Consider the following 15,376-nt stretch of genomic DNA (forward strand, 5'->3'; position numbering starts at 1 on the left):
ATCATTTATTACTATTTTAATGCACACTGAGATATTAATAATATATAATTATTAATGGACATCAGTATCAGGATAAAGCAAATACATAATTAAGTTACTGTCACTAGAAACTAAGGCTTTCAGTATAAGGGAAAAGAGATAAAAGCACAAAAATGAAGAAACTAAGTATGCAATCCTCAATCTGAATTTGAAATGTTGGTATGAATTGGTCTTTTTTTTTTTTTTTTTAAAGGTATTTTGTAATACTACCCACCAAAAATACCTAGAGGCAGAGAGAGCCCAAGAGCAATAAGTACCCCAAGGCCCAGATTATGGTCTCTAGATATCATTCCCCACTAAAAAAAACACAGGGCTTCTTGGAGAAATGATTGATTCCAGGTCAGGGGTAGATAATGTGACAGATAAGCATCAAATATCTTATTCTGCCCAAGGCAAGGAGGCAATCTAAGGCTACAGATCATGGCAAAAGGACTCAACAGCCAACATGAAGGGGCTCTGCTAGTTCACATACATGAAATGAATGATAACTGAAACAAACTGAATATATGACGACCCATGGGTTCAAATGGATATTTAAAATAAGAAAGTCATGCCCCTCCCTCAAAAGTTCAAAACTCATGAATCACCACTGAGGGTAACTGGACATCAGGCTCCTGGCTCTGAAAATTAGACTTTAAGAGAAATAATTAAGCATCTATTCATGCTCTAACTATATTTCAAGGTATTCAAATAGAAATAGCCTTAGATAATGAGAAAATTCTTTATAGAAGATTCTAGTTAAAAATATATAGAAAGCCCAGCCGGTGTGGCTCAGTGGTTAAGCGTAGACCTGTGAACCAGGAGGTCACGTTCGTTGTGTGCTCAATTCCCAGTGGGGAGGTAGCCAATCAATGACTCTGTCCATCATTGATGTTTCTACCTCTCCCTCTCCCTTCCTCTCTCTAAAATCAATAAAAACTTTTTTTTTTTTTAAATCCTCACCTGAGCATATTTTTCCCATTGCTCTTCAGAGACAGTGGAAGAGGGGGAGAGAGAAACATGGATGTTGAGAGACACATTGACTGTTGCCTCCTGTACACACCCAACCAGGGCAGGGGATTGAGCCTGCAACCAAAGTACGCACCCTTGGCCAGAATCAAACCCAGGACCCTTCAGTCCGAGGACCAACGCTCTAACCATTGAGCCAAATCAGCTAGGATAATAAAAACATATTTTTAATATATAGACATATATATATATATATATATATATATATATATATATATATATATATATATATATATAAGTAAAAATAATAATACAATTAAAAATCACCATGTCATAATCTTGAGATAGATAACTGATTCTGGAAACATCATCAATGACTGAGAGATTAACAGGGAACTTTACAATGTTACCACTTGAACAAATCAATCTTAGCATTTGTAAAGGCAGAACAGACAGAACTCATGAGCCTTTTGATGCAATACAATATGAAGTACTCAGAACATAATTATGAAGTATTCTGGCCAAAATAGCTGAAAATGAATTTAATCAAGCCTTCAGAAACAAATTAACACCAAGAGGAAGGAAACAGACAAATCCTGGATGTGGGACATTCCATAGGAGGGCACACTAGGATTCTCCAACAAGTCAACAACAGGTGAAAGAAAAGAGTTGGGAAAAGGGGGAGTGTTTTAGATTAAGAGACTCAGGAGATATAAAACCAAGTATCATGTCATATGGCGACCTTATTTGTAGTTATTTCAAGCACAGCAAATGTAAAACAAAACAGAACAGCATTTTTAAGTGAAGAAATTTAAATTGACTGGATATTAAGGAATTGTCAATTTTATTAAAATGATAATGGCACTGTAATTAAGTAAGACAATGTCCATATTCTTTAGAGATGTATGTAGGACTGATATAACATGTTTGGAATTTGCTTTAAAATACTGCAGTAGGAAACACAGCTCAAATTCACATCAACAGGAAAGAGAATAAACAGACTGTGGTATAATTACAGAGGACTATTATAATGCAGTTAATATGAAAGAACTCCAGCAACATACAACATTGTATTAGTAGTATAATATAAAGTGAAAAAATTAAGTTCCAAAAAGTTACACTTAACACAACACAATAAGACATACTTAACACAATATACCTGCTATAAAGTTTAAAATAACAAAAACAGAAATATATAGTTTTTAGCAAATCATGTAAATCAACTCAATGAGGCAAGAGTACGAGGGTTACACACCACTTTCACATCAGGTATGAACAGTCTTAACTCTATCGGGTTTCCCTTGTAAGAAGAAAAGATGTTAGTGAACATAGGATTCAGGATAACAATCACTTCAGGTAGGGAGAGGGAGGCAGGGGATGAAACTGGAGAGATGGTTAGTTAGGTGCAGGTTAGTTTGCTTTTTGTTTTAGGTGACACATTCCTAGTATTTATTTCATTATTAAAGAGAATTTAAAACCTGAATGAATTAAGAAGGACTATGCAATGACTAGTGACAAATGCAATTAACTAAGGATTATGATTTATCTAATACTGTACACCCCTGGGATCAAAGGGGGGAAGTTTTTTTAAAGTTTGAGACAAAAAAAGAAAATAAAGGAGCTTAAAAAAAAAGCATGGGGCCCGGCCGGGCGTGGCTCAGCAGTTAAGTGTAGACCTAGGATCCAGGCAATCAGGGTTCGATTCCCGGTCAGGGCACATGCCCGGGTTGTTGGCTGCAGCCGATCAATGACTCATCATTGATGTTTCTAGCTCTTTCTCTCCCTCTCCTTTCCTCTCTCTGAAATCAATAAAGATATAAAATAAATAAATAAATAAAAATAAAATTTAAAAAAGCATGGGTGAAGCAAGTATGATTAAATCTTGATAATTTTTAAATCCAAGTGTTAGATATATTAAGGGCATCCATTTAATTTTGTGTATGTTTAAAATTTTTCATTAAAAATTTTATATAAAAGAAATAGCAAATTTAAAATTTGAGAGCTACAAACCAGTAATACAATCAACTAACTCAAGTTGGAAAAATACATATAACTGAAAAAAGCAAAGCAAATCACACAAATAACATCTGATTCCTCAACTAACCATTCCTTTTACAGCTATAGATCTAGATTTATAAAGTGCAGCATACCTAATGTATAATTGTCTAAACATCATCTTCTCAAATAATAAAGTAATATATAAAGATATACCCTCATTTATGAGTCTGGAATGCATTTTCTCATAGAAATATATAAGAAAAAGTGATTAGGTTCTAGACCAGCTCACAAAAACCATTTTTTAGCATGTAATATATCCAAGTATGGTTTTAACCAAGAAAATAATTCTGGGATTGGGGCTTAACAGATTCTGACTATACATATCTTAAGATACTTCACAGAAGTGCTCTCTGCCATTAGGGAGATAATGGTACTTCATAAAATAGGCAATCACCCTGGCCCATGTGGCTCAGTTGGTTGGAGCATCCTCCTGTATAACAAAAGGTCACAGGTTTGATTCCTGGTAAGGGTACATATCCAGGTTGCAGGTTCAATCCCCTACGCAAGTATTTTGATCTAAAAAAAAAATTAAACTTTCAAGGTGTTCCATAAACTCATAATGCATAGCTTTTTTGTTAATTTGTCCCAAGTTAATTTGTCTTACATGAAAAAAGTGTTTTTCTCCATTCTGGTTGAGAATACTGACTTTGTAGGTTTTGTATTTTTTAAATAATAGTCCTAGAACTCTTCATCTCTTTACTTCATTAGGCTACAGGATTAGGGGAATCTCAAGCATGTGCTTCAAAACACCACAAAGAAGGTAACACCTACCAACACATGTACATTTTAGTCCTCACAGTCCAAATATTCTAGCCCCACAGCAAACAGTATAGGTTTTGCTATTTACAATACTACTTTCATTGGACATGACAAACACTGTAAATAAATAAAAACAGGAAAAATTTTAGTTACGCTCAAACCAAAATTATATATAGGCCTTGATCTTCAACTTCTGAACATAAATACCAAAGCCTAAAAAAACCCACAAAATTCTAAGCAAAAAACTGCAAGGAAAAAAAAAAAAGTAACTTTTCCACCTGATGGTAAAAGGGAAAATTTTTAAAAGAAAAAAAAATGAGGTAAAATAACCAGAATATATATGACTAGAAACTAAAACGAAACACATTAAAAATTGTAAGAAACGAGCATTTAACTGCAGAACCTACAAAAGCCATTACTGATCAAATCAATGAGGTAAAAGTATATGGGTGATACATTAGTTGAGCATCTAGTATCAACAGCTTCTTATCCACTGATTTTATCTTACAATATAATTAAAAAGTAAAGCAAAGTACTATATTTTAAGATGTCATCCCAAAAAGTTAAGAAATATTTGAGTTTAAGGTGCTAGAAGGATATGTGTCCTTCTTTCCTCTAATAAATTTAAAAATTGATATTCTGGTACAAAACGTTTCCAATCTAAACTCCAGCACAGAAGTGTAATTCTGAAATTGAGCCTTTTGTTAACTATAAAGATGGTACACTGAATACAAAACAATGTTTGCCATATGGGGTCGTTTTGAGCAGTAAAACCATGTTCATTAACTAAGGTGAAATGTCTGAAATGCAGATGCAGGAAAAAAGAATGAGGGCCTGGCAAGAGTGGCTCGGCCGTTGAGCATCGACCTACGATCCAGGATCGATTCCCAGTCAGGGCAACATGCCCAGGTTGTGGGCTCTATCCCCTGTTGGGGTGTGCAGGAGGCAGTCGATCAATGACCCATCATTGATGTTTCTCTCTCTCCCTTCTCCCTTCCTCTCTCTGAAATCAATAAAGACATATTAAAAAAAAAAAAAAAAAAAAAAAGAGTATGAGGCAGCGAATGGATGTTCCCTCTCACATCAATGTTTCTCTTTCTCTCTCTCTCTCCCCCCCTTTCTCTTTAAAAAATAAAAAAAAATCAATAAAAATATATTTTTTAAAGAGATTAACTTTTTTTAAAAAATGGGATGTTTTATGCCAATAAAATTAAAAATTTTAATGGAATGGCTGTACTTCTAGAAAAGTGTAACTTAATAAAACTGATACAAGAAACAGAAAATATGAATAGTTCACTATTACCGAATAAATGAAATCTACAATGAATAACTTTCCCACAATGAAACTCCTGGACCAGATGGTTTCAGCAAATATTTAAGGAATAAATAACACAAACCCACAAAATTCTTGCAGACAAGGAAAAATGGGAACTTGCTCCAACTCATTTTATGAGGCCAGCATAATTCTGACACCAAAGCCTAGCATGGACATTATCAGAGAAGGAAAACTGTAAGCCTATCTCACTCATGAAAGTAGATACAAAAATCCTAAACAAAATATTAATAAGCTGAATATAACAATAAACAGGAATAAAAGTGAATCACAACCAAGTGGTATTTATTCTAGGAGTATGAGATTGGATCAACACACAAAAATTCAAGGTAGCAGCTTCTGCTTCCAGGCAAGATGGAGTACAGGGACTGGATTTACCCTCACCCATGAAACCACCACGATCAAAAAAAGAGATCACATAACAGAAAATGAACAAAGCAGCCCTGGCGGGTATGGTTCAGTTGGCTGGGTGTCGTCCCATGCACTCTCTGTGCACTAAATGGTTGCCTGTTTAATTCGCAATTGGGGCACATGCCCCCACAAGGGATGTACAGGAAGCAGCTGATCGATGTCCGTTTCTCTCTCTCCCTCTCTCTCTAAAAATCAATACAAATTTTTTTAAGAAAGAAAGAGATAAAGAGAACAAAGGAACTCACAGGCACCTCACAAAAGAAGACATCCAAATGACCTATATATCCATATACACACATGAAAAAGTGCTCAGGCCGGCCAGACGTGGCTCAGTGGTGGAGCATCAACCTAGGATCCAGGAGATCGCAGTTTGATTCCCAGTCAGGGCACATACCTAGGTTGCAGGCTCTATCCCTGATCGGGAGAGTGAAGGAGGCTGCTGATCAATGACAACTCTCTCATCACTGATGTTTCTATCTCTCTCCCCCTCTCCCTTCCTCTCTCTGAAATCAATAAAGATTTTTTTTTTTAAAAAGTGCTCAGCATCCTTAGTCACCAGGGAACAGCAAGTTCAAACCAGAATAAGATATTCCTACATTCCTACCAGAATGACTAAAACAAGGAGGAAGGGGGAGAGAGGGAAGAATTATGTGAAATTTTTATAATACGTAGAAAAAAATTTTTCAGGATTTCCGTCAAGGTTACTAACTATAATTCTTGATTTTTAGTGGAATTAGCAGTGTTTATTTTCTTGTTTTTTTCATCTAAATTTCCTAATTTGTATTTCAAAAAACACGTAGCTCCTGTAATAAAAGTTTTTTCATTTTTAAAAAATGCAAAAAGAAAGGCATAACAACATTCTTGGTATAATATAACTTGTTTTGAGTGTAATTTTAACTTTAAAAAGCTTAAAATACGAATTACTGATTAACTTACTTTTATGTCAAATATATCTTGCAAAAAATGTTTTATGACGATGTTTTTTTATTATAATTATATGGTTTGAAATGTTAAAAAAAAACTATATGAGCACATGCAAACATAAAATTAATCTGTTAGCACATACAGAATTGGAATGGTCAAATATTCAACACTGAGCCATTAGTATGTAAGTACTTAAAACCAAAATATCTGCCACTATGGTCTGGTAATGAATATACAACTAAATCTATTAGACAAAAACATCTAAATGAACTTTAAAAAGCATGAAGATTATGATGAGTTTCAAGCACTAACTGCAAGAACATTTGTCAAACTCCAAATGTTAGGTGACAATTTAGCAATCAGGGATGGCACTTATGTAAGCAAGCAGCATGAATGAACATATACTTTAAAGTCTTAGGTGACATTCAGCTTTACTACAAAAGGGAAGGATTCCCCCCATTACAGAGGCATTGATACACGCCCTCTGTACCTGGCACATCCTGGGGGAGCTCAGATGCCACCTTCTTCTCTGCCATGTTGCTGCTATCATGGGTTTCTGAGAGACACCCCTCAGGACTCCTCCCTTCAGAGGGACTAGTCTCTTCTGAAGAAGCATTTGTTGTGTTGTCGCCAAGATTTGCTGACTCAGAGTTACCTTTATCCCCAACTTCTGTTGGCTCTATAGTAAAATGCACAACAAAACTTTAAAGATATCCTTTAAAATTGCTTTAGGACATATGGCCACATTCAATCAACTACTAAAAATAAATGATCACCAAAAAACCTGCTTTCACTTGAGGGCCACTTTGAAGCACTTAGATTCTGGGCTATTTTTGCAGTAGGTAATTCAAAAACTACTTAAGAATACTTAATATATTAAGAATGTTTAAGTAATTAATATGAAAATGAACAGGTTTTATCACATAAAAAATTGCATATTCTGGTTTTAAAATGATTTTTCACCAACAAATCTCACAGGGAAATGTCACCTTATTATGAACTAAAGATATGAGTATAACATTATAGCAAATTGAGCAATATACAAAACTCACTATAATGATTATGTATGTTACAAGGAGAAAGGGTGTCCTAATCTCTTTAGAAATATAAAATTCAATAGTTGCTTGTATAAAAATGACTCATTTTCATTTTGCAAGTATAACTAGAGATTTCCTAAATAACTGATGAAATATTTTTTTAACCAAGTAATTTTTTTACCCTCAGGTTTTCCTTGCTCAGGATCATCATCTGGCGCTTTGTCATCATTGTCTTTTTCAAGAGACCGGTCTTCAAACTCCTCTCTGCTCTTCTCAGCATCTTTGGAGTTATTCTCAGTCTCACTGTTGTCCTTTTCTATTTCTTCTGGACTTTTAATATCAATCTCCCCCTTTTTTGCTCTTATGGATTCCAAAATTTCTTCTATAATAAAAACAAATAAAAAACTTTGTTTCTATATATACCAAATACCAAAATACTACAAATGCCGCTTAAGAGTTTCAATTCAAGTTATTAAAGTTAAATATTAAAAGCATTAGAACTATGAAATAAGAATCAAGATCAATAAAATTTTGGCGTTTAAGAACTCAACCAATTTGGTTATCTTCACGTCTAGAAAATACATGCTAATATAGGTCCTACTTTCATTTTTAAAAAAAGAAAAATTAGCCCTGCTGGTGAGGCTCAGCGGTTGTCATCAACCTATGTATGAACCAGGAGATCCCACAGTTCGATTCCTGCTCAGGGCATATGACCAGGTTTCAGGCTTGATCCCCAGTAGGAGGCAAGCAGGAGGCAGCTGATCAATGACTCTCTCTCACTGATGTTTCTGTCTCTCTCTCCCCCTCCCCCTTCCTCTTTCAGAAATCAATAAAAATATATTTAAAAAAAGAAAAGAAAAAGAAAAATTAGTCTACTTTTTGAAATTGAAACTTGATTATAGATTACTGTCATATTCTCTGCCACATGAGACAAACTGTAAGCTGACACAGACACACAGTCTGGGTAAAACCGTACAGTGATCAAAACCTAGAGACCCATGACCTAGCGCAGATCTGACTTATCTGTGTGACCCTGGGCAAGCTACTTAACCTTCAGTCCTCCACTGTAAAATGAGAAAGCAGAAGCCCATTTGGAAACATTTCTCCCTGAAGTCTCATAACTGTTCAGGGGAGGGAATCACTAAACTCCCACTAAGGGCTCAAATCCTCTTTCAACTTGGGCAGCAATACGATACCTTGTATAGACCACAAGGTATATCAGCATCAACTTCAGGATATTAATGTTCTTTGGGTTATGATCCCATACTACCACTTTTATTTTATTGCTCAAATTGTTCAACCTTCGGCCATTGGGAGTCCTATGTCCTTTAAACACACCTCCTTCATTCACATGTTCATTCATTCATTCAGCACTTCCTTACTTTCTAGCACTACAAGATGCTCCAAGCTCACCTTGTGTTTCCCTTGCTCCCAGCCCTAGAAAGCCACCACTGCTAGGTATACTTGTTACAGAATTAGTATGTATATGATTACTAACCCATATACAGGGTGGGGCAACAGGTTTACAGTTGTCCATATGGAAAATAATTCAATAATAATAATATAAGAATAAACTGTTTCGTGTACTCACACTATAAACCTACTTTTCCCCACCCTGTGGTGTGTGTCTGTGTGTGCGCCTGTAACAGTAGCCATCTGTGTGTGTGGTTCATTCAAGCACTGTCCTGTTGCTTCTTTGTAACTTCTTTCTCTGAGAAGAGAAACCTGGTTTATATGATCTACAATGTATCTATTTGGCCAATACTAGTAATGCATAGTAAAGCAGTTTCAGAACTGATAACCTGTATTCCTCCATGGGAAATAAATTTACCAATGTATGTTTGTAAACAAGAAACATTTTTAATGCCATGCACCCAAGGTACTTCTTTTTGGATTTTTAAATTTCCTCGATTATAGTTCCCTTGTTTAAGTATTCTCTACCTTCATTTTTGTCAATATTTCTTAAGTTGTAGGTATCCTGAACGTTTCCTAGGATTAGAAAAACCCTGTAAAGAATACTGACCTTTCTGGTAAAGTGATTACATTTGAGCTGGTTGGAGCTATTTTCTCATACTCTCACCTTCTTTACTAATTCCTCTAAGAATTTGGAGCCAGTGCACATCTAAGACAATTACAGGACAATTTCAAACAGAAGTAATTCCAACTGGCTTTCTGTCCTCATCATCATCCCAGGATCCTTTTTTTACACTATTTCCTTACATCCTGTGACCTATCTAAATATACTGCTTTCCGTTCTGATTTACCCTAGCTGCATTTACTCTTGCTAATAAATACACTAAACTTATCGATGAAAGTATCTCAAATCACTCTTTTTAAAAGAACTTTATTTAGAAAATGAAAATTATCTGCTTTTCTTAGAGCCATATTATTTCTCACTTTCAAACAGCTCTACCCTGATCTTCCACTGACAGATTTTCCAAACCAAACTGTTGTACATTCCACCCAGCTTCCCTAGTGAAAAATCAAACACTGAAAACAAGACCTACTAAGTTTATACCATCTAAATTGGATGAAAAGCGCAGGTAGAATGACCACAGGTCTCTGATTTTTTATAAAGGTTCTAATTTCAAATATTCTATCATGTTACCGCCCTATTAAGCATACATATATTTATCAGCCTGGATGTGCTTGCTTTAGATTTTAAAAACTACGGTACCCATAGCCATAAGAAAAACAGACCAAAAGGGCAGGACATACACACACACACACACACGGATGAAAGAAATAATCATCAGTGTCACATGCGCTTTGCACACATGTACATTCCATACACATTGCAGGAATATTTCAAAACTAAACTGAAAGAATTAACAAATCAAATTTTAAAAAACTCTACCTAGAAAAATTTGTTCCAAAAAGAAGCTTTAAACAAGCGAAATAAAGCATTATAAAACACAATTACCATAAAGGTATATGATAAAACAAATACAGTAAACCATTTACAGTTATAAATATATATAGTAAACTATAGAATCTAAATGATGGGCATATGGGTATTTACTATATAATTCTTTCACCCTTTGTGCATATTTGAAAATTTTCATAAAATACTAAGAAAAAAGAAAAATTCAACTATCAAAAACAGAATTACATTTTTCCTAAAGTGGATATATATGTACACAGAAACCAAAAGGTTCTAAATTTCAAAGGATGTATGCTATGTGAGAGGTTAAAAATGTCAAGTCACTAGGACAGGCTGTGATTCTGACATTACTGTTCTGACACTCAAATTATTCTTAGCTATTTCAGAACCCCAATAATTTCTGTTGTTTTCATCTCGTAAAATCCCAAGTTAAGGAACACCACTAGAGTCCTAGCTGGGTAGCTCGGTTGGTTAGTGTCCTCCCAATCCGCCAAGGTTGCATGTTCCATCCCCAGTCAGGGCACATACAAGAATCAGCCAGGGAATGCATAAATAAGTTCAACAACAACAACAAAGTGAGGACTCCCAAAAAGGTTTAATAAGAGAGTTAAAGAAAACAAATAATTTGGGGAATATTAGTAATGATCAGGGCAAGAAACCAAACTCTATAAAATGCATAGCATCCCTAATTTATGTTGAGATGAACAAGGTTCTTCTGAGAAAATGAAATATAGAGAATTCAAGTAAAATATACACACTTGAAAATTTTAATGCATTTTCAATTTTTGTGTGATTTCATTCCAAGAGTTTATCTCAAATTTAAGAAAAAGTAAAATGAGGAAATTTCTCTCACCATTAGCTGCCGCCAAAAAGGATTTATTACTGCCCCTAGCCTTATTGGTCAAGTCTTCAGTTATGTCCATGTGCCGGTGGATTTCTTCACGCATTTCTTCCAGAATTTTGCAGAGTTCTGCTTCCCAGTAATCTTTGTCTAGACAGTCAATTAATTCTGCAAGCTGGACCTTTGTACTGTAGTACCAAATTTTCTTTTCATTTTCATTTTCTGTATCTTCTTCTCTGTTTAATAAAAGTATAAAAACACTTCCTATGTTAGACATAATGGCACTTATCTGAAAACTTCACCTATTCAGTGCAAGTTAAAATATGTAACACAAAGTTTGTGCACTAAAGCTCAATAGATTTGTTCACAAGAGATCCCTTCGAGTCTCATTCAAACTCAAAGCTTTTCTTATTTTACTTGCGCAACCTCTAAATATTTTGATTTCCCAGCCCTCAGCGGCTTAGGACAAAAGAATTTATGAGTAGTAGTGGGGAGAGGAGTTAGTACAGCAGCACAGAAAGATGTATCTAAAAACATGACACAGAGAAATAGGACCTCAAAATTCAGAATGTGTGAATTGTGGTGGAGGGACAGTCTTGGTTACACTTCAATCGACTTTAAGCGATGAGCAGAATTTTAACCAGAAGTATTTAAACTCTACACATGGCAGGTACAGAGCAGGTCCACATTACAATATAATTCAGAAGCATTTCCATCAAAATGATGTAAAGGTGGTCTGCTAAATTCTGGTCCTTGGAGGAGTCATCGCAATGGAGCAATAATGTCTCATCACTCTTCTTTTCTTATGGACAAAGCTCAAACTGGAGAGGAGAGGAGCAGCTTCCTTTCCTGCTTAAATCTCTCCCAAGGTCCCATTCACTTTTAAAAGAGGTAGAGACTTCAACAGGAATGGTCACTAACTAAAAACAGGCACATTAATGTCTAGGACCAGACTTAGAGAAACATACGTGATGGTATTTATTCTCTCATTCAAAAGGAATTCAGGAGTGCGTGTGAGGTACTTGATGAGAAAGTGTCTACCCAAAGGCAAACTCATGGAGTTGAAAGGACTGAGCTTTAAGAGATCAGGCATTAAATGGGCTCAGTCACTTATGAGATACGTGAATGTGAGCCGCTGAGGCATGTTCTTCACCATAACAGTACTGTATTCAGGGCCACTGTAACAATCAAAGGTATGATGAAGGCATCTATCATACCTGGACACATCGTTAGTGAATAAATATAAAATATTATTAAGGCAGTAAATAGAAATTTAGCAGAATTCCAGGAATTAATCATTACATAATTCTGAAGGAGGGATATAATAAATTATAAATAGGCTATCAAAATTATCAAAATTTTTACAGAAAAAAGATTAATCTAGCTTTGCTTTTGCAAATCAGCATCTGCTGGCATATGAGATTAGTATGTTTCTGTTGGAAACTTTTTACAATTTCTGAATTTCAAGTCTTAAATCTGCTCTACATTTCACTCTATAATGGGTATTTCTACTGATTTCTTATTACTGAGCAATGACAATGGTCTTATTCTAATTTACAATGTTAAAGATGTCAGAGTCCCCTAATCAAAAAAACTAATAAACAGCTTTCAAATGGTAATACCAAATCAAAAATCCAATTAAGTGACATCAAATCAGAAAGCAGTTGGTGAGCTTTGACTGAGCATAAAAGTTACAACACTGTCTGATTCTTTATTTTATAAAACATCAACCTTAAGGATTTTCCATTATAAAGACGTTAAATTCTTTCTGTAATTGTTTGCTTTTTTCCCTCTTTATTCAAAAATATAGAATTTCAGTGGAACAAGAAAAACATTCTACATAAAAATGTTTTTGGGGTAGAAAACGTAATTTACAAGCATAAGATATCAACATTTAAATGAGATGCCATATACCCAGCCGGGCATGGCTCAGCGATCGGGGTTGGATTCCTGGTCAGGGCACATGCCCAGGTTTGCAGGCTGCAGCCAATCAATGACTCTCAGCATTGATGTTTCTATCTCTCTCTCCATCTCCTTTCCTCTCTCTGAAATCAATAAAGATACATTTTTAAAAAATAAATAAGTAAATAAATAAATGAGATGCCATAAAGCCCTGACTGGATAGCTCAGTTGGTTAGAGCATTGTCCCGATATGCCAAGGTTTCAGGTTCAATCCCAGGTCAGGGAACATACAAGGATCAACCAATGAGTGCATAAATAAGTGCAACAACAAATCGATCTCTCTCTCTCACAAATCAATTTTTTAAAAAGTTTTTGTGAAGTGCTGGAAACACACCTCGTGGGTGCAACAAGCAAAGTTGCTGTTATTTTCCTTATCTTTTGAAGTAGGTAGTATCTACCTTAAGACAAACATTTACAAGCGAGACAGCTGTTTTAAAAAAAAGTAGAAGTGCCCTGGCTGGTGCTGCTTAGTGGTAGAGCATAGGCCCATGCACAGAAGGGTCATGGGTTTGATTCCCAGTCAAGGCCACGTACCTGGGTTTTGGGCCCTGGTCGGGGCACATGCCAGAGGCAACCAATCAATGTGAATCTCTAACATGGATGTCTCTCCCTCCCTCTGTCTCTCTTCCTGCCCCCAACCCCTCCCTCCCACTCTCAAAAATCAATGGAAAAAATGTCCTTGGGTGAGATTAACAACAACAACAAGTAGAAGTGTTTCAGGGTACAAAAGGGACAGAGGTTCAGAGAAAGAAAGCCCTAAGAAATAGTATAAATAGACTGAGACTTGAAGGACAAGTTAGCCAAAAGGTTTTTAGCCGTTTTCATCTGTTTCTATTTTGTTTTGGGTGGTGGGAAGCAAGGGAATTAAAGTACAATGTTAGGGAACTGTGAACTTTCGGTTAGAAGCAAAAGGAAGTAACTGAAAGGCTTTTCAGCTTGGGGGAAAAGGAGACCTGATCAGAACTGCTGTTTTAAAAATCATCCAGATATGGAACAAAGAACAGAATTGGGAAATGGGCAGTTATATATATATAGACCAGTCTGGAGGACACTAAACTAGTCTAATTGAGATGATGATGGCTTGTATTACGGTAGGGACACTGAAAATGAAGAGAAACTGATTCAATATTTAACAGGTAATTAAAGGGCATAACAAACAACATAGCACAAAAGATTATTCTCAGGTTTCTAGCTTGAGCAGCTGGTACGATGGTGATCCCATTTACTAAAATGGGAGCATTGAAGGAAGGAAGGGTAGGTAACGTGGGGGGGGTGATGAGTTCCATTTTAGATATGTTATGTTTGAGGTGCCTGTGTGAACATGTCCAGGAGGCTGCTGGACATACAGAACTGGACATGGGCAGAAGGGTAACTGACGTAGGTCTGACGGCAGCTACAACAATACGTAGCTTACAGCTAGAATGGGAAGATGAAGACAGAAAGCTGTGTAGTTTAAAAAGTGTAATTTAGTTTATTTTGCAAATGAAAACATACAGAGTTTTTAAATGCTGTGTTCAAGGTAATTTTATTCATAATGAAGAGTGATAGGAAAAGGTCAATTTCCCTAATTTTGCAATTCCTATTTTACTGAAAGTCCCAATTTCAGAACAAATGAGTGACAGGATGAAAACAATATTTAAGAAAGGTTGGCTCTCCTATAATGAATTAAAATCAATTTCTACATTATTTACCCAATATCTTGGTTCCTCAGGTAGACTAAAAAGAACCTTTTATGCTTCACTAACCTGTACAAAAAACATTTTTAAATGCGTATTAAACAATTAAAAACAATGGAAAAACAATTTCTACAAACTACTAGCAATATAATTAAAACTTGTTCACTGCCCCAGACTTTGTTTCTGAAAAGCCCCCTTGGACATGATTCATCATCATTTTCAATTTCTGGGCTTCCAGGGAATGGACACACCAAATCTCCACATACTGTGAACCGAGAGCAGTATATAAGGCTTCGAAACTTTCACCAGGAGTACACATATAATCACCACAAGGGGGCACTTAAACTGAAATTGTTTTAATCTAACTGTAGAAAGATGTAAAATCTTTCAGATTTACTCAAATTATTGACAAGTAACGCTTATCACTAACAATGACATTTAAAGTTTCGTATTTGACTTTACAAAGAAAATAGTCAAAATGTCAATGCATGAAAAAAGATACCC

At 35.5% G+C, this 15,376-nt stretch overlaps 1 protein-coding gene across 9 annotated transcripts in view; it reads right to left on the reverse strand.

Annotated features, from left to right (window-relative positions):
• The window catches only part of BPTF (bromodomain PHD finger transcription factor), a 95,990-nt gene that overhangs the window by 65,352 nt on the left and 15,262 nt on the right, over positions 1-15,376 (reverse strand). For all 9 annotated transcript variants that reach the window (XM_087826303.1, XM_087826305.1, XM_087826301.1 and 6 more), the window contains exons 3-5: positions 11,247-11,470; positions 7,691-7,891; positions 6,963-7,151 (exon numbers count right to left, since the gene is read on the reverse strand). In XM_087826303.1, the coding sequence (XP_087682429.1) occupies positions 6,963-7,151; positions 7,691-7,891; positions 11,247-11,470 (614 nt within the window). The remainder of the gene's footprint in view (positions 1-6,962; positions 7,152-7,690; positions 7,892-11,246; positions 11,471-15,376) is intronic.

The sequence above is a fragment of the Miniopterus natalensis genome, chromosome 17 (assembly GCF_054644295.1).
Source record: "Miniopterus natalensis isolate mMinNat1 chromosome 17, mMinNat1.hap1, whole genome shotgun sequence".
Lineage (NCBI taxonomy): Eukaryota > Metazoa > Chordata > Mammalia > Chiroptera > Miniopteridae > Miniopterus > Miniopterus natalensis.